The sequence below is a fragment of the Gymnodraco acuticeps genome, unplaced genomic scaffold (genome assembly GCF_902827175.1).
Source record: "Gymnodraco acuticeps unplaced genomic scaffold, fGymAcu1.1, whole genome shotgun sequence".
NCBI classification, from domain to species: domain Eukaryota; kingdom Metazoa; phylum Chordata; class Actinopteri; order Perciformes; family Bathydraconidae; genus Gymnodraco; species Gymnodraco acuticeps.
Window position 1 is genome coordinate 8,738,985 of NW_022992351.1, and position 18,960 is coordinate 8,757,944.

At 40.2% G+C, this 18,960-nt stretch overlaps 1 protein-coding gene across 2 annotated transcripts; it reads right to left on the reverse strand.

The window, feature by feature from the left end:
• Positions 1-1,227: 1,227 nt before the first annotated feature.
• Positions 1,228-18,952, reverse strand: dalrd3 (DALR anticodon binding domain containing 3). 2 transcript variants are annotated; one of them, XM_034209097.1, is made up of 13 exons: positions 18,474-18,952; positions 16,854-17,161; positions 16,200-16,552; positions 15,550-15,608; positions 15,351-15,452; positions 15,211-15,275; positions 14,853-14,911; positions 14,346-14,428; positions 13,952-14,078; positions 11,526-11,584; positions 11,309-11,425; positions 11,107-11,175; positions 9,792-10,696 (listed from the first exon to the last, which is right to left on the reverse strand). In XM_034209097.1, exons 1-13 carry the CDS (start codon positions 18,705-18,707, stop codon positions 10,577-10,579), a joined length of 1,755 nt encoding a protein of 584 aa, XP_034064988.1. In that variant the 5' UTR covers positions 18,708-18,952; the 3' UTR covers positions 9,792-10,576. The 2 variants fall into 2 exon arrangements, with proteins under 2 accessions (XP_034064989.1, XP_034064988.1); XM_034209098.1 differs by lacking the exons at positions 9,792-10,696; positions 11,107-11,175; positions 11,309-11,425; positions 11,526-11,584 and adding an exon at positions 1,228-1,395.
• Between the last annotated feature and the right edge of the window lie 8 nt (positions 18,953-18,960).

Here is an 18,960-nt window from a genome sequence, read left to right on the forward strand (position 1 = left end):
TATTTTAAGTTGCTTGTAATGATCTTTTTTAATGGATAATTACAAAAACTAATTCCTTCATTGTGAAGTTGAGCTAATTGGGAATTACTGTGGACATGAACCAATAACGCTCAGTTACCATGCTTTCAGTATTTGGCTGCATGGCCTCCTATCAGGCTACATGCTAATTGCTGCTAGCCCGGGTCGGGCCGGCTGTGTGTGTCTGCATCTGTAGCCTGTTATTGTCTCATTATACCGCACTGTCATTGAATCAAAGTAAATATATAAGTCGTCATGAACACATCTGTCCATCAGACAGAGGGCTGCTGTGCCTCCTGTCATCATTAATGGACGTCATCTTTAAAATTACCGCTCAGAGGAGAGGAGTTCTCATTTCTCTAACCGCCTGCTGCTTCCCCTCCTCTCTCGGTTCCCCTCCTCAGTCCTCCGCTCGCATCTCCTGTGGGCGGGACTAAGTATCGAGGATAGGAGTCGAGGAGGGGACATTTAAAAATTGAGAAACCTCTTTAGTTTCAGTGCACAATGGCAATGATCAACCATATCAACCAGTGAGTGTAATCAGTATCATTTATTGACATGTGTGCAATTAGCATATCTGGGAAAGTATATTACATTTAATTTGAATGCTGATTAGGTGAAGGATGTGGGTGAGAAACACCTGTGTGTGTCTTTGATTTAATTAACATATTTTATACATAAAACTGTTACAGTTTTGTAAAGAAAAGAAATACATTTAAAATATAAGTTAAGTGTGCTTTATATATTGAATAAGCACCCAAATAAACTTGATCGGTTGAGCTCTAATGTTTGTGCTTTTGAGTAATGTCCCCCCCATCAACTGATAAATGAGAAGAAAAACAACAGTCAGGTAACAGATGGCATCATAAATACATTAGATATCATGTTTCATTAACTCCTAATCACATGATTGCAACTGCATATAAAAGTAGTACGGATTTCAAATTGGAATGCAGCAGTACCAGCTGTTTTAATACGGATTTACTGATGTATGCATTACACACCACTCTAAAGTATTGATGGTAGAGACAAAGATGGAGGAAAGAAACCTGCAGTAGGATCCAACAAACTACACCGTGAAGCGTGCGTTGGTATTTACAAAGTCAGCAGAGGGTTTTGTGAATACAATATCAGAACTGTCTCTCACTTTGTCCTGCAGAACTCTGTAGGATAATGCTTTCACCTGAGAAAAATAAAATCAGCAATCAACAGGATAACTCATAGTATTACATGTTTTTACCCTGAGATATATCTGAGCAGAAATGTCAGCACACCAAATTTGAAATTAAGTAAGTGCCTTACTTTTATAAATAGAGTCAACAAGTTGGAAGTAAAGAGAAGAACACAGGAAGTCAGGACTCCAGGCAAGAGGAACGACTGGAAACAGAGAAAAGGGCAAAGACAAATGGCACGTCACATTACCGAGGTTATATCTTCAGTGATGGATCACTGTTAACAGCTCTACTGTATATCCATGAAATGTGTAGTATTATTGTTAGATGTATGTGGCCTCGGGCCGTGTGCATTAGTGGAGCATGAGGGGATTCATCTATAGAATAACATATGTACATCTCTCAGAGACACGCGCACACAGCAGGAGAGTCTGTCATGGTTATTTTAATTCTGCAGACAGGAACGACACAGAAACTGTAGGCGGGCAGATGTGTGTAGCAGTTATCATTTACATTGAGATGGGCATACACACTATGTATGTCAGAACGCTATGTGGAGATTTTTCAGGATAAGAACATACTCTGAAGATTGAAATGCTAACAGCTGGTGCTTTAGAATGTAACTTCTTTTAATACTGAAAAGGAGATAAGTAAAACTGAAAATACCCATTATAAAGCCATATTGGATGAGCAATTCATTCTTACTTTAAAAGCCTTATTTATGCTCTAGGATTTTAGTAATCTTGATTAGTTTCCAGCTGAAAAGTCTCCACATCAAGAATGTAATCATGTACACAAGAATAATTTGATAGGAAAGCAATTGAACTTCAATAATCAGCTGCATCTAGACTGAATGTGAGAATAAAACACAGCACATGATCAAAAGATAGAAGAGATGGGAGCGAGGGTAGCAGAGAGGAGGGGAAGAAGGTCAAAGATGTTGAGGCCTGAGGGTGAAAACATGGCATACTGTATCTATTATATAAATATATATATATATTACAGAGACACTAGGGTATCAAAACGTCCCTCATTCTGCTTATTCCCTTTAATACTGTGGCGATTACAGCTGTGGTCATCAAGCCAGTCACTGTAAAGAAATCCGCATATTGAATGTCCCTTTTCTAAAGAAATGTAAAAAAACTAAATATTAAGAACACCATTCAGAGACGAGCAACATTTGCAGGGGTCAAACAACATGTCATGCAGTGAGGAGTAAGATTTTCTTTAGACTTGTGTATGTTTTGTTCCAACATGAAATATTAATACAAAATAAAATAAAAACACCAACTTACTAAATAATGTATATCAGAGCTTTTAAAACAAGTTATGGCACATTTGAACAGATAGTGGGTAATGGCATTGGCAACACATTTCACATTATTCAAGGATCAATTTCAGGTCATTAAGAAAAATGTATAAATAACATTTTTGGCATAAAACTCTCCATATACAGTATATCACTTTCATGCCATTTCATGCATTTCCTAACGTTATGGCACGATGCCCTAAATGTACTGTCTTTGTCAATCAATGATGAACACCTATAACATCTGGCATGAGGATTGATACTAAACATCTGTGATTTGTCAAGCAGGGTAAAAGGGATAGGAGGGCTTTGAATACTCATATCAACACAGCAAGTAAGACTCATGTGCAGAATACATGATCTGTACCATTTTTTAAATGACAATAAATAATCTTGTGTCATTAATAAATACACGGTGGATAACGTACATGAAAGGGGCCTTTAACAGTAAAGCAAGGCTTATTAAAAGCAAAACGACTCTTTTCAGGCAGTGAGTAAGACACCCATATGTCTAATGGCGCTTTTCCACTGCAGGCCTCGCTAGGTTTGGTTAGGCTTTATTAGGCCCGGCTCACTTTAATGCTGCGCTTCCATTACAGTTTAGGAACTGGGGCAGTTACTATAGTAACGCAGTGTAGGCGGAGCCGTGACGTCATCTTCAATGAGAGCCCCAGAAAAACAACACAGCCGTTAGCTCTTAGCACTCAGAGCTCCTCATATCTGAGTCATTCCTAGCATTCAGTGCCATTTAGGTCCCCAACACATTATATCATATATTTTGCATGTAAAAGGTCAAATGCTTATTTTTAGAAGCTTGGTTTTACATGTTTATTCCCCTCTACTATAAAACATCAATGTTATTTTCCCAGGATATTCAAAATGCTAAATAATTACTCAGATTTTAGCACAAGTAGGCCAAATTGCTGTGTCCCAAATCATGTTTGCTCAACTTCTCTAACAGATATAAACAAAGAAATAAAACAAATACAAACAAATTCTACATTTGTTTCACTGTTTTGGGTAACCCTTTTATTAATATTCCTCACCAAAAAAAAAAAAAAAAAAAGGTAATTCATTTTTATTGATTAAAGTTTTTTTAAATGTGTGTGTCCCCTGTTTTAATGTCCCCCCTGTTACTCTGATTTGAATCCCTCTGGACACGCCCCTTTACTATTCTACTATTTGTATGACTCAAGAAGAAGGATACATTTTGAGCGGGAAAATCATCTTCAAGAAGCAGAGTAAGTATGCACTCTTCCTTCAACAATTTGTTAATGTTTTTTACTAACTTAACTGTTGCGGTAAAGCATAACATGTCCACCCTGTTATGCTCATTTTTTGTGGAAACTGATCAAAATGTTTACATTTAGAAACAAATGTGAATATAGCTATCAAATATCTTTCTCTGTTGTCACAAGTGCTAGCTTGATCATTATCAGACATGTAGCAATAGCCAAGTTTAGCATAAAATGTCCACCCTGTTACCGCCCACCCTGTTACTATTTTTCACAGTAACAGGGTGGACATACAGTAAGGGGTTGTTAAAGGCTAGATGATTAACTATTTCCAGCATGTGCTGTTATGTATTGTTTGTTTAATATGCATATATGTTATATATAGTCTTAAATTATATGATATCTAATGGTATGAATGTATTTATCAGGAAATGGCAGCGTTGTCTAATGCAGAAAAGCAGCGACGCTACAGGGCACGAAGGGATTCAGACAATGAAAGAAGGCAGCAGTACCTGGATAAAGAGAAGGCAAAGTGGAAGAAAGACAGAGAAGAAGGGAAAAAAAAGAAAGTGTCAGACCTCAGTGAAAGAGAAAGGAGAGAACAGAGAAAGAAGTAGCAAGAAAATAAGAAAAAGCTTAGGGATAAAGCAAGAGCCAGCGTAATGACCACTCCACCTCGAAGTCGAGACAATGCAGCACAACAAGGGTCCTCAAGGTTAGAATAAAGTTATGGGTTAAATGCTTTGCAGATTGTGTGTATCTGGATTTGAATTATCTTACATGATAAAGCAAACAATTTTGTGTTTCAGTGATTGTAAATTGTGATAATAAACTTTTTGAAATAAAATAAAAAACCTTCCTGTGTTATAGGCGTTGGTGTTGGACGGAGCAATGTCAGAAGGGGGAGAAGGAGGCTCCAGAACCAGATTGAAAAACTAGAGGCCACATTGAAGAGAGAAATTAGAAAAAATTACAAATACAAAAAGAGAGACCAGCGTTTGGCTGGGGAGAACAAATCCCCTCGGTCTAGGGTGAATTACCTGCTTCACAATCAAATAGTTAAGGACACAATTAGAAAAGATTGTTATTGCAGGAAGCCATAATTGAAGACATCAGAAATAAATACAAAAACACCCGGAAGGAACGAGAGAAACAAATAATTGCTAAAACAACAATAGGAAAGATTATAAAGAAATACAGGCTGCAGAGGGATGCACAGAAAATTCTTGGCTAAGTGAGCAACAGATTACCTGCTGAATGCAAAGCAAAAGTAAAAGCTTTCTATTTGAGAGATGACGTCAGCCGGATGACAACGGGACGAAAACAAACTGTCACTCAAAAGAAGACGAAAAATCAAAAAGGTTTGCTAACTGACACGATGAAAAATCTGCACCAGAAATTCCTTTCTGAGCATCAACATCGGGTCTCTTACTCGTGTTTCTGCACCTTGAGACCATTTTGGGTTGTGGTGCCAACAGAAGCTGATCGAGAAACCTGTCAGTGTAAAACTCATGAGAACTTACAGTTCATGGCCAACACTCTAAATAGCCAAGGCATGTCAGCTACAAAAAATATTGAGGAAATGGTAGATGTGCAATCCATGTGCAATCCAAAATCCAAACTCTGTGCATACGGCGAGTGTAAAGACTGTGTTTACACAACACATAAAATGCTGAGAGCTCCTGAAAACATAGAGGTAGGTATTACCCAGTGGTCTTTGGAAGCCAACATCCATAATGGAGAGGAGCCAGGGAAAAGGTCAACAATCACTGTTAAGAAAAATGTGATGACAACAGAGGATGGACTTGCATGTGACTTTCATGACCGACTGTTCAGATTTAGAAGGCACATATTTAACATTCGGTGGCAGTATGGAGCCTATAGACAACTAAGGGAAAACTTGAGGAGCAATGAATGTCTAATTCATGTAGATTTCAGTGAAACTTACTCCTGTAAGTACTCTAAGGAAATTCAATCTGTCCATTTTGGAGGTTCCCACCAGCAAGCAACCCTGCACACTGGAGTGCTTTACACAGCAGCTGAACTGTCTCCAGTGACTTTCACCACCATTTCACCTTCCAGACGCCACGATCCCCCAGCCATCTGGGCCCATCTTGACCCTATTTTGGACATGGTGAGGGAGAGACACCCTGATATCAATCGCCTGCATGTTTTCAGTGACGGCCCAGCAACTCAGTACAAACAGAAGGGTAACTTTTACCTACTATCTCAAGAGCCGTTCAAAAAAGGCTTTCAAGCCGTCAGCTGGAACTTTTTTGAGGCCAGCCATGGAAAGGGTGCTCCAGATGGTGTTGGGGGTACCCTTAAAAGATCTGCTGACAGAATTGTCAAACATGGAGAAGATATCCCCAATGCGGAAACCATGTTCCACCAGTTAAAAAAGTCGGGCACTTCAGTGGAGCTTTTTCTCGTGGGAGAAGAAGAAGTTGAGAAAAAAGGGCAGGAAATGTTGGATGGGCCGCAGCTTGTGCCTGTGAAAGGAACTATGAAAATACACCAAGTAATTTGCCTCTCTCCAGGGATTATCAAATACAGGGACATAACCTGTCTTTGCCAGGCTGACAAGGGCAAACTGGACTGTCCGTGCTATGGGCTAAAGGAGGTGAGCTTGGTAGAAGAGCCGATTCAAGAATGCACCAGAGAACCAACCCGGCCTGAGGTCCTCACTAAAGAAGAAATTGGGCAGTGGTGCATCATTAAGTATGATGGTGAACCCTTTCCAGGAATCATCCTGGAGGTGGAAGAAGACCTGAAGATAAAGTGTATGCATAGGAATGGCATTAACAAATTTTAATGGCCCAGTCCACGAGAAGACGTAAGTTGGTACAGAGATGACCAGATTGTATGCCTCATTACAGAGCTGCAACCAATCAATAAGAGGTCTGTCCAGCTGGAAAAGTCTGTTTGGAGTTTCTTAGAGAAGCACCTGGGTTGCTGGCTAATGGAATAGATGGTTGATGTATAGATGGAGAATGTTGGTACTACATATGTATTAACTGTTGAATATGTTCATGAATATTGTATTGGGTGGACTTTTATGGTTGAAGTTTGGAGTATGTGTGTATTTGTCAGGGCCTGGGGGATGCAGGGCGGGTGGGCTTTTATTGTTAATTATAATAATTCTTGTTAGTAATCTTGGTAAAATGAAATGTAATTAAATAATATATAATATAACATTTTAACACCATTAATTAAATGTAATGTTTAAGGATTTATGTTCTTAATTAAATATGTTATTGTATTCACTGATGTGAAGTCCCCCCTATTACGTCCTGTTTCTCTTGTGTCCACCCTGTTACCTGTGTTTCTTTTTATAATAATTAAATGAAATGAACAAATATGACCCATGTCTTTGTAGTCCTTTGCAGGGAATGATTTGACCAAATTAATTTACTAAAACATGCAGCCACATTCCAATTAAATTATGTTTTATTCTAAAACAAATGGGTTGAACTTACATTGTGCCTCAAAATACAACAAGTATTTTTCTAAATAATGCTCTTTTTTTTTTAAATGTTTGTTAAATTATTTTTGAGAGGTTAAATAAGGAACATTTCAGCTGTTAGATAATTAACATTTATAATGATTGTGTAGTCAAAACACTTTTTAATAGACATGAGAATGTCTGTAACAGGGTGGAAGTTTTGCCTCGTTTGCATCCGATTATTAGGTCACAATCATTTAAACATAATATCCTGAGCTTGACCAAAACATTTTTCTTATACTTTAACAAGCCATCATTCAGATTAAATTAAAAAAAACATGGAAAATTATGTTTTTTTATTTTTTATTAACCTAGCTGAAATGGCACCGAATGCTAGGAATGACTCATCTGTTCAGAAACTAGACAAAAGTTAAACAAGTACAAACCACAGACTGCCTGTGTCATGGCGAATACAGTCGCTGGTTTATTTATGTCTGTATAGGCCGTTGTTGTGAGTGTGGACGGTCGGAGCATATATAACGTTAGCTTAGCCAAGCTACATTTAGAAAACACGTATTTTAAAAGGGTTTTCGCCTGCCGTCTGTCTGCAGACTTGTCAAAGCATTAATTCATGGTTTTTTACTAACCGGTATCAGTATGTTGTTACTTCGGCATTATTTTGAAACGTGTATTACAATGAAATCACGGTCAAATATGTTCATCTTGTTGTAGTTGTAGCCCCCTTGCCAGCGATTCTCCCTCTAGTTTAGCATACTCAGCCCGGTTGTTCCTGGCCCTAGAACCACGATTTAGTCGGGCCAGAAAAAAGGTGAAAAAGTAGCCCCGGGCCAAAACTAGGCCAAGTGGAAACGCAACCAAAAACGGGCCCCGCACGGCTCGGCACCAGTGGCGGCGCTAGGGGGTGGCTACTTGGGCTCAAGCCCCGGATGTTTTCTGAAAAGCCCCGGATGTTTAACTTAAAAAAATATATATATATTTAAATTTAAATTTTTTTGAAAACGTCTCGGGAGTAATGTGCAGTACCGGAGTCCACCAGAGAGGCAGCCACTGTGGGACATTAGCCTGCGTACTGCGTAGCCTGCCCTGAAGAAGAAGTGATCCTTCCTAGTGCCTGACGAGTTTTAAGCTAATAGCCTACAGTTATGGATATTAGAAAGTTATTGTCATTGAAGCAGCCGGCGCCACAATCTGCAGCAGCAGCAGTATCAGCAGCTGACAACAATGTCATCACCAGCAGTCAAGAAATGGATGATGTTTCAGGTTTGTTAATCTAATGGTGATATCTGCACTCTGGCTGACTGAGTAAGAAGTGAAAAAGAGTGATGTAACGTTAATGTTATAGCTAGTAAACATGGAGTAACCACACTAAGTATACCCTTATATGTTAGTATGTATACAGAACAGGACTAAAAAGTATCCTAAGATGTAACGTTAACCCTTCATAACTCAGTCTACTTTTAAGACACTAAAATAACGTATTCCAATTTTTATTTTGTTTTCACGGGTGGAATTATACCGGCTCTCGTTTCAGTACACATAACAACAGAACTGACAGGCAACCCTCTGAATCAGACTCCGATTAGCTGTGACTGCATCCACTCAGAGTGTCCGATTCAGAAACGTGACTCTTACACTCTTTACGTCACAAACAAAGATGGTGGATGAGAATAGATCTATAAAACGATAAGCAATGCGCCAGAATCAAGGTGAGACTATCCGCATCCTTTAAAAATCTACGCACATTCGTTTCACCTTAATAAGTAAACGACTATTTGAGTGAGTTAAGGCATTAGTTTGCTTCATTAAAGGGTGTTAATGAGTGTTCTCCAGTGCCTTTTGTCCGCTTTAAGGTGTTATTAAGGTAGGGTTAATGTTGCTCTCAAAGTGCACCAGATTGATGCTTTCAACTTCAATATTTAAAAAAAAATCTTCCCGGGGGAGCATGCCCCCGGACCCCCCGAGAGGAGGCGACGACCCCCCTAAAGGATGTTCAGTCCACCCCCCACTTATAAAAAATAACACTGTACCCCTGCACCCCCCCAACCCAACGACTCCTGGGCTAAGCCCCGGATCTACAATCCTAAATCCGCCTCTGCTCGGCACGCTTAAAGCGAGCTATCCGCTGCAGTGGAAACGCGTCAGTGACAGTTAATAGGGGACTGTGATCATATTGAGGCAAATTAGAAAGTGAAACAAGGTGTAGAGTTTAAATGAGGTGAAGCACCCAGTAATGTTTTTATTTCCTTATGTTTAAATCTAATTGTTAATGTAATTAAACCCAATACTTTAATAACTTGATTTATGGTATATTAAAATGTCCTGTCTGACTTTGTCATAACAATTTCACCGTTAACAGTTGGGACATTTTTGATTCTCTTAAACTGGCGTATTTTTTCGATGCATAATGTCATGATTAATACAAATGTTTTTCATTCTCAGAAATATAAATTGTAGAGGCGTTTAAATTGTATAATACTGTTAGTTTCAATCTAACCTACTTGAAACATTTGACCCTGATTAGATTTTTGGAAAGGTAAAATAAAGGCTTTAGTTAGAATTGGAAATTAATACAAAATTTGGCAAGACGTATGTTGTTTTAAATGTATATTTTCACATTTTGGAACTACACTTAGCCTTGTTATGGAGGGTTAGAGGATAAGATTGATACAACTCTCTTAAGTACAGTGAATATGGACAACATGATTGTCATTGTTTTTTATATTCTTGTCCAAAATGTTCAAAAACCAAAGTGTAAAACAACATTTCTAGTTTTAATATGGTTATGTGTTTTATCGACTGGGACCATTAACATCCTGCAAAATACCCAGTCATACATTTGTCAAACGCATAATGTTTTTGTTATACTTTTGTACAAATACAAGATATAACTTGTATATTGGAGATTGTCCCTCTGCTTGCGGTCGTGAGCTAAGCTAACTGGCTGTAGCTTCATATTAACTGTACAGACATTAGAGCGGTGATAATCTCCTCTAACTCTCAGTAAGAAACAAAGCATAACCTCAAATGTGAAACTGATACTTCAACATACCAACACCTCACATTCTCCAGGAAATTCAAGCTGAACAATTGAGAGGTTACTTACATCACATGTAATGATTTATGGGTCATATTTTAGTACTTTATATGTCTCATCTCTTATAGTGGGCACCTGTATAACATAACACTCGACTGTCACAGACTGAGCTGTAACTTTGCCAAAATAAGGGATTGTCTTAGTTGAATGCATGTTCATTGCTAAAGGAAGTGTGTACGTGATGAAGCTACAGTTGCAAAACACATGTGAGTGTGTGTCTAAGTGAGATAGGTGAAGAGGTAGGGTCAGCAGAGATCCCAGGAAGAGAGAATCATGTCCAGGCTATAGTTGCCTGATGGGGGGGAGGTTGAGGGTCTCCAGAGCGCTGTGGTAGAGCTCTCTCAACGCTCTCAACAGATGCAGACGACAAAACATCTGGTTGAACAGATGAGGCAGCGGCTCCTGGAGAGAGAGACAGAAAGACAAGGGGAAGAGGAAATGTGTGGGTGGGTTAAAGAAAGAGAAAGAAAATGTCAGACCAACAGCAAGATTTAGAAGAAACTCATACTACATACTACTGGTAGGTTTTTTTTCAACATTGTTTGAATGTTTGTCAGTCACAATGAAATAACCAGAACATAGCACACTAATCTCTGTTCAACAGTGGGGGAACATAGACAAAAACACCTGTTTAAAATTGTTTATAAATATATAAATTAAAAATAGTAATATTCACCAAAACTCACTGACTCACATCTCCTGAGCTCATATTTCCCTTTCAGTGAATAAACACGATCATATATACTGTACAAGTACAAGACTAAGTTTATTGACGACAGTGTATAAATGATCAAAAGTAAATGTATCCTCACCCCCAGCACATGGACTCTGTTGTAGTACGAGCTGAAGTCTTTGCTGAGAGACACGAGGAATTTACAGATCTGAGGAACACAAACAAGAGTTAGAAAAACATAATGATGTATAAACAAATCAATGTATATACATAAACATAACAGCCAAGTTTGGTTTAATGCCCCTCTTTGTTTAGTGATAAATGAATCTCAATCCCCTGACCTGTTCAGTCTTAATGTTGACTCTGGCTCCTCCCCCTTCACAGTCTAACGCTTGTCCTGATTGGTCCAGCTGCTCGGAGAATGTAATGAGGTAATTGAACAGCAGAAGCCACTCGCCCTGTCAGTCAAAACACAGACAGCATGGAAGGATTAACACTGAAGTGTGTGTGAGGAAAGTGAGAAGAGTTTAACGTATTTTTAATAAAACAACATGGTACCTCCTCTTTCAGAGCAGAGAAGTCCAGCTTGGAGGTGTCAGGGATTTCTGGGTAGAGACCTGCAGGTAAACAGCCAGAAACACGACATGACAAATAGAATACGATACAATTCAACAATGCTAAATGATCAGTTTCTGTGGTTTTATGTATTTTGTTGTTATTTATTCTCCAAACTTCTGACAACATTTCTCTGTGTTGGAATTCAACAGACACTGGAATGGAATGTCTGTTGAGGTCTCTTCATTTTTTCCAGAGCTATTTTATTTTCTTAAAATGAAATAAAATACTAAAATAAACAAACCCCAAAAAATGATTGATTTATTTTATCGGGCTGCCTCTCCAACAGACCCGTTCAATTATGTTGGCACTTAATGTATAGTTTTATCTTAGTTTATCATATTACATCATCATTTATCGGTTGAGAAAAATTGGAGTCTGTAAAGTAACTCGCTGAGGAAAAAAGTGCAATAGTTGCATCTGAAATGTAGTGGGGTATAAATATAAGGTAGCAGAATACAAAAATACTAAGTAAAGTACAAAACACTCAACGAAAAACGTACTAAGTAGTAGTTGAATGACTTGGACACTTTTTTTTACCACTGGTCTTTCCCTACTGTCACAGGGATGCACTGCGTGTGTCAAATTGTCTCCAGAAAGCAACAACAGCTTTAGACTGTAGTTCTCAGACATCTTCTTGTATGATAAGAAAAGTAGATTAACTATCATTTGTCTAACATTGTAACTTCTATAGGAAGTTAGGAAATAAGACCACTGATGAAAAGACACCACTGTCCTGCATTTCTCTGTTTACCTACAGGACCAAAGTGGCAGCAAATCTTTGATGTCTCTTTTTATTAAACAGTGATAATATAGAACTAGCTCACCACATTCATTGTCTGTATTGATTTCTTTCAAATGTGTGACAGAACACTTTTACAAGAGAGCAATACATTCAGCCTGTGATTTATCCGAGCATATCACACTCCTGCTGAACTCTTATGACTCTTGCTGTGCCTTCTTCTTTTTAATTGAAATATTGATTTAAATGTGATGAAGTATGCCTTGTCTTTTTAAATTCTTAGACTAAGTCAGGGGTCTGCAACCTTTTTGACCAAAAGAGCCATTTTGCTCCTTTTTCCAAAACATTTTTTTGTCTGGAGCCGCGAAACATATTTCATAGTTTTTTATTGTTGTATCAGACAAAAACTACAGATGTTTTGCATTTATTAGGCTATTTATTACATGATATAAAACTGTTAACCTCTAATAAGAAACAAAGAACTCTTATAAGGAGAATTAAAAATAATACACAGGCCTACTTTAAAATAAATTAAACACAGCACTTGGGGAGTCCTCTGCACATTTGAAGGAAAACAAAACATTATTAAAATGGGCCCACTTTGAAATAAATAAAACATATAGCTGCACCCTAAAAAGAGTTAAAGGTAGGGTCGGTAAGAATGGAGAAACCAGCTCGAGTGCGCTAGAATTTGAAAGTACACAACCGGAACAAATATGCCTCTTCCTTCAGACTTTCTTACAGAGTCCCTCCTCCAACACACACGAACGCGCACATGACCAATGAGGGCACGAGATAAGTTTGTGCACAGATGGAAGGCTGACAGGCAGGTAGGCCATCCAGTTATTTTAGCCTGGCCGGCTCAGATGATTGGTCGTGCTTTTTACAGCGCTACGGCTTCCAGAGATACATTTTTGTATGTATTTATTGTCAAAGCATTTAATATATTCATTGCTATCGGGACGTTAAGAGCATTCCATGGAATATAACAAAAAGTGTTTTCTGAAATAAATTACATACCCCATTGAATTATGACTGTAGATCGTCAGCTGTCTTCCTCTCCCTTGTTGTTCCTTGATACGTAAAGGCTGCACCACCGTTGACAACTTCTCTCTACATATCAAACATACCGGTAAACCAGCATCGTTTGCTGTGAAAGCAGATAACTCTGTCCACACAGAATTAAATCCTGTGTTCCTCCGGTACTTTTCTTTGATTTATCCATAGTTCGCTCATCGAGCCGGGGGTCAGGTTATTCGCCTCCAAGAAAAGGCGCTCGCGCGGGACCGTAGCAGGATGTGACGCATATTTTAGTTGACCTAATTAAAACCGTTTTGTTTTTTATTTATGTGTCGCCGTATCACCTCAAAATACAAGATACGAAACATTTTCAACCATGCAACAAAATATAAATAGTCCTACAAATACTTTTATTTTATTTCCTTCTTATTTTTGTGTAAGCTCAAGGGAGCCAGAGCAGAGGGCTTAAAGGGCCGCATGCGGCCCGTGGGCCGCGGGTTGCCGACCCCTGGACTAAGTGAATGCTGCCAGGCCGCAGCAGTCTGAGTTAGAGGATTGTCACGTTGTTGACCAGAGGAATGAAACATGAATCTCTTGCATAACTCACCCTTCTCCACCCCTCTCTCGTAGCTGTCGAACAGAGTGTGCAGTCTGGCACAGTTATACATCACAAACACTCCTCCTCTCGGCCCTTTGGTGGACACGCCCCCTTCCCTCTGGACGTCCAGTGTCACCTAAACAGACAGCTGTCAATCATTCTGGCTCCACTTATAAAAAATCAGAGCACATTGTCATCAGTGACCTTATTCTAATGAACCAATATGGCACTTTTTGACAAATACACATCAATTAAATGCATGGTCTGATGTTAGCACCCATCATTGGAGGTGGCACATAAAAGAGAATAACTTAGTGCGAGTGAATGTGTGTTTTTCCTGTAAATACGTGGATAACATTGAATGACTACATTTTTCACAACCACACAGCTGATGATGACTCACAGGACTGGTGTGGACCGTTGACAGCAGCTCAAATCTGACGGTGGCAGAGGTCATGACCCTGATGATGTCATCCCACGTCTGACCTACAAGAGGACAAAAAGGAGGAGGTTGTATTTCACTGCAGGACACTCATTTCATATTCATCATCTGTCAGTTCAATGTGATAACTGAGGAGCATATGATTAAAAATGTCCCTCATGCAGGAAGCGATAACATTTCCTCTTATTTTTGATCATGTCTTAGGTAAAGTTTTTTAACATTGTTTATTTTGTGTTTTAGAGTTATTATAATGATCAGATTATTAAAGTATTTTCCTCACGTACGCCTCTAATTTGTGTTCAAGTAGGATTGATCTATTAGCTCATCATGGTGAGAGTAGACTTGTATAGTTAAGGACATTTTGTGTATCTGGAGTCGACTTCTCTCTCTCAACAGAAGATATAAGAGACATTTAGGAGAAAGTTGCTTCTGAGGCACATTACAAAGAGGATGTACATAAATACGCACCTTCTACTTGATCTCCATACTTCATCTCTGAGGCCTCCTTCATCTGCCCTCTTCTCAGCCTGCAGGAGAGGAAACCAAGGCGCTTTTTAGACACGTACCCAGACAGCTGGGCTAAAATGACTATGTGATATCACAGAGATCTCTTAAAGCCCTATTAACACCAACGAGTGTGCTTTTAATTTACTTTAACTAGAAGTGCAATGTCACAGTGCAGACGAGATCCTAGTGAGAGTGTTTGGTGATGATAAACCTCTGTCTACTGGAGAGCATAACAGGGAGAGAGGAGGCGGACATATAGAAGGAGACAGAAACTTTGAGAATACACAAGAGAGGAGGCAGACAGTGAGATGTGACTTACTGCAGATACTGTGCAGCGGTGAGGTGAGAGCCAGGAGTCTTCACCGGCCCACACACCAGATGTCTCTGCAGACACAGAGAGAAGAGCAGGTAAAGATAGGAACACAAGGTAATACATGATGTGCGTGTGTGTGTGGTTACCTGTGTGTGTGTCGCTCCACTGGCTCTCCACAGCACTGCTATCTGCTGCTGGCGGAACTCATCCTGACAGGAAGTCACATGTAACACTGTTGCCATGGCTACCTATAGAAGAGGAAGCAAGGGCATATGAATCAATGCTTTGTTTTATGTCATTTTTAATGAGAACATTTTTTGAAACTGCATAGTGTGTGTGTCTTACTGTGCAGTCGGCAGTGGCTCGGTCCAGCTGCGCCAGGTGGGAAACACTGTCTCTGTGAACTGGAACAGATACACAAACATGTCCTACCAGTTAACATTACATGCCAACTATCTGTTCAGCTACTCTTCTATTAAAGGCATGGTAACACTGCTAATGGTTTGAAGGAAATAGTTAAGCATTTTGTGAATAACACTAATTAAAGTTCTATCATAGTTGAGGGACTTAACTCATATTTGTATTTTAAATGTTTACGGTGGAGTTTTGACCTCTTGGAGTGCCAAGTAGTGGTTAAATGTTGGTTGTTAAAGGACCCATTAAGAGGACCCATCTTGATGACGTGTTAAACTGTTCTGCTAGTATTTCACACAGTTCCACTGATTGATAGGTGGCAGTAATGCTCCAATATACACAGTACAAGAAAAACACTTGCTCTTATTGCCATTTGGTTATTAAAAGTGATTGTAACATCATAGGAAGTAGGAAACTACTATGGGGACCTTTAAGTATAGCGTTGGAAACAACTAGCTTAGCTCAGCATAAAGACTTGAAGCAGTGGGAGCAGTTAGCCTGGCTTTACCCAAAGGTAACAACAAGCTCATGAATAAATATGTCATATCTTGTTTGTTGAAAACATGTCTTTGAGGCCTCACCTGTGCAGGTACCGATGCTGGGGTCGTATCCCAGCAGCCCCTCCTCCTGGAACACGCGTTTCAGGTTAACCCTGAGGCCTCCCTCATTCTCGCCTTCCTCTGCCTTCCTCCCTCCTCCTCCTCCGCCACCGCCACCGCCTCCTCCTCCTCCGCCTCCTCCTCTGCTGGTTCTCCTGCCTCTTTCTGTTTCCCTCTCTTTGTATGGGGAGTTCTCCAGCGCCTCCTGAATCTTCTCCTCCCGCTCCTCATTGGTCCAGTTGGCTGGAGCTGTCGGCCAATCGATGCCCAGGGCTCGGAGAAAGGTGATGATGTCGCTGTCTTCAGGAAGCGTGGGGCAGTAAGACACTGCCAATCTGGAACAGGTAAAGAGGTTTTTAGTGATTAAAGTGGGGTTTCCTTCTATGGCTGATAATTAGACTTATATTTTATACACAGATGATGGAACAATTCATTTGACTGATGAACATTAATAAGTAAGAAAAGAGTGAAACAAAGCCTAAAAATGTATCCCCAATACCCATACAAGTAACAAAACACAAGGTTTTTTCTTGTTGATAATAAACAACATAATTTAAAGACCCCTTGATAGAGTAAAACTATTAAAGTTTTAGGCACAAGATAGTTCAGAAATGTGGGATTAACCTGTAGACTTACCCTTGTCTTCTTAGCAGTGCCCCCATGTGGTCAGCCAGCAGAACAGTCCTCAGCTGGCCCAGGGTCAGTGTGTCAGGAGTGGGTGTGTTGGGTTTAGGGTGCAGCGCGGGGCAGTTGAGCACCACACAGCCCTGCCTCTGGCCCGAGGGCTTCAGGTACTCTGTGGCTGCATCTGCCAGGACAGCTTTGAAGGCTGCGGCCCGGTCCACCCTCACCCTCAGACCCTCACCCGTTACCTCCCCACCTGCCACAGGGAGAACCCCACTGCCACGCAGGGACAGGACCCTGGACATCACTGCTGGAGGGACCTGGGCGGAGATAGCAGGTAATTAGAGACTAATGTATGTATGCATGAATTCAACTTTATGTGAGAAGGAGAAAAAAGGAATTGTAGGTAATTGTTTATCACTTTTAGTTGACTAATCATATGTAGAATTACACAACACATGGTAAACAGTACAGTTAAATGTATTGGACAAGAGCTCAGCTCAGAAATAAAAATGCATCAGCACAATAAGTCATGTAATGATTGAATTACAATGGATAGGGTGCCTAATATAAAGTATAGCACCAAATGTATATATTTAAAAGAAGGTTTTTGTGTGCATATGCATAGGTGGTTTGATACAGTGAAATAGCATGCAACTGACATAAGAGGATATTGTACTAGCATGTCATTTAAACCTTAGTTCACATAGATGTGCCTGTCTAAAAAACGTTTCCCCTTGCATTCTTGTTCATGATCTTATAGAGATGCATATCAATGTCACTGGAAACATATCAGATGTTGGCATCTGCATAAAATGGTGTGCTGTGTGCTCTGCATGTGTGACCATTAAAGAGAGTTTCATCCCTTCAATTATATTCTATCAGTATACATGTTGACAACATGTCAACAAGATGATGTTGTCACATGTTGATACATCATAGAAACATTTGTTAGTATTTATAAAGGGGACATAATCTTAGTTGCGTCCTATTTTGAGAAAGACTGACACGAACAAGCTATGCAGGCCTCCGTGTGTTAGTGTTGCTGCACAGTTAGACTTGCTTCTCTGGCTTGCAGCTCTATGCGTGTTTGACCCATATTTCATCTGCAGCTCACGGGTTAATAATTACTGCCGCAGGCTGTTCATGTCTGGTCGATCATGATGGGGCAAAGTCAACGGCCACCGATCAATTCAGCTGTCTCAGTACCACTCAAACATTAACATTTGGGGATTTGAAGGATTCAAGTCAGCATTCAGTTATGTTTTTCTGTCAGCTGAACTCAGCTGAGCGTTATGAAGCAGATAGTTCCTGTCCCCAGCCCCTATTGGCCAGTTCACGTTCCGAACAGTGAAAGCACCTTCCGACCATTTAAATATTAATGCGCTAAACAAAAACACCGTCACCACAGCGAACACCAGGGGAACTATAATGCTGAGTGGAAGAATACAGTGTCAAAGCGTGACAAGTTTCAACTGGCTAATGGCTATGTTTAACACCAGCTAGCGTTTCATGAGAGGGCTATGGGTATGAAGCGGTTTTATATGAATATATCGTTAACATTAAAACACCACAAACTGTACAATAAACCCCTTCATAATAACCCAACAGCCAGGTATCAGTCAAACCAACCTGCCCGTCCGCATACAGCGTGTTGAGCATCGTGGTCGGCGACAAGAAGTCCCTGTTCCGGAGGTTTTTAGCGCTGCTCTCCTTGAACCATAGCTTCTCCGTCTCAGGGAAGACCCTGTCGCCGTTTTCCCGGCTGCCATCGAGGACATCCTCTCGTTTCCCCCGCAGTGCGGAGCTCAGCGCCCGGACGGTCGGGGTGATCCGGAGGGGCGAATACTCCTCGGTGTTCTCCATCAGCAACACTAACAGGTGAGCTACCACTGTCAGGCTATCAGCACATCCACACCCTGCTCATACCCTCCGTTCAGACCCGGTGTCACTGCTCGCTGTGATGCAGGCTTTACTAAGCTCCAACACCGCTGAACATGCCAGTTACAGCCCTACGGGGAACCGCTGATCGATGTCAGATATCGGCTGTGAAGAAGGACTGCATTGGATGTTTTTTTTCTTCCTTTGCGGAACTAGTGAAGTGCAATCCTTGTTTCTT

Excerpts from the sequence above, each read along its gene's own strand:
- dalrd3 (XM_034209097.1), bottom strand. The coding sequence starts at position 18,707 with ATGGAGAACACCGAGGAGTATTCGCCCCTCCGGATCACCCCGACCGTC. Across the intron at positions 15,276-15,350 it reads GTGGAGCGACACACACACAG|AGACATCTGGTGTGTGGGCC; the intron begins GTAACCACACAC and ends CTGTGTCTGCAG. Across the intron at positions 11,176-11,308 it reads TCAACATTAAGACTGAACAG|ATCTGTAAATTCCTCGTGTC; the intron begins GTCAGGGGATTG and ends TGTGTTCCTCAG.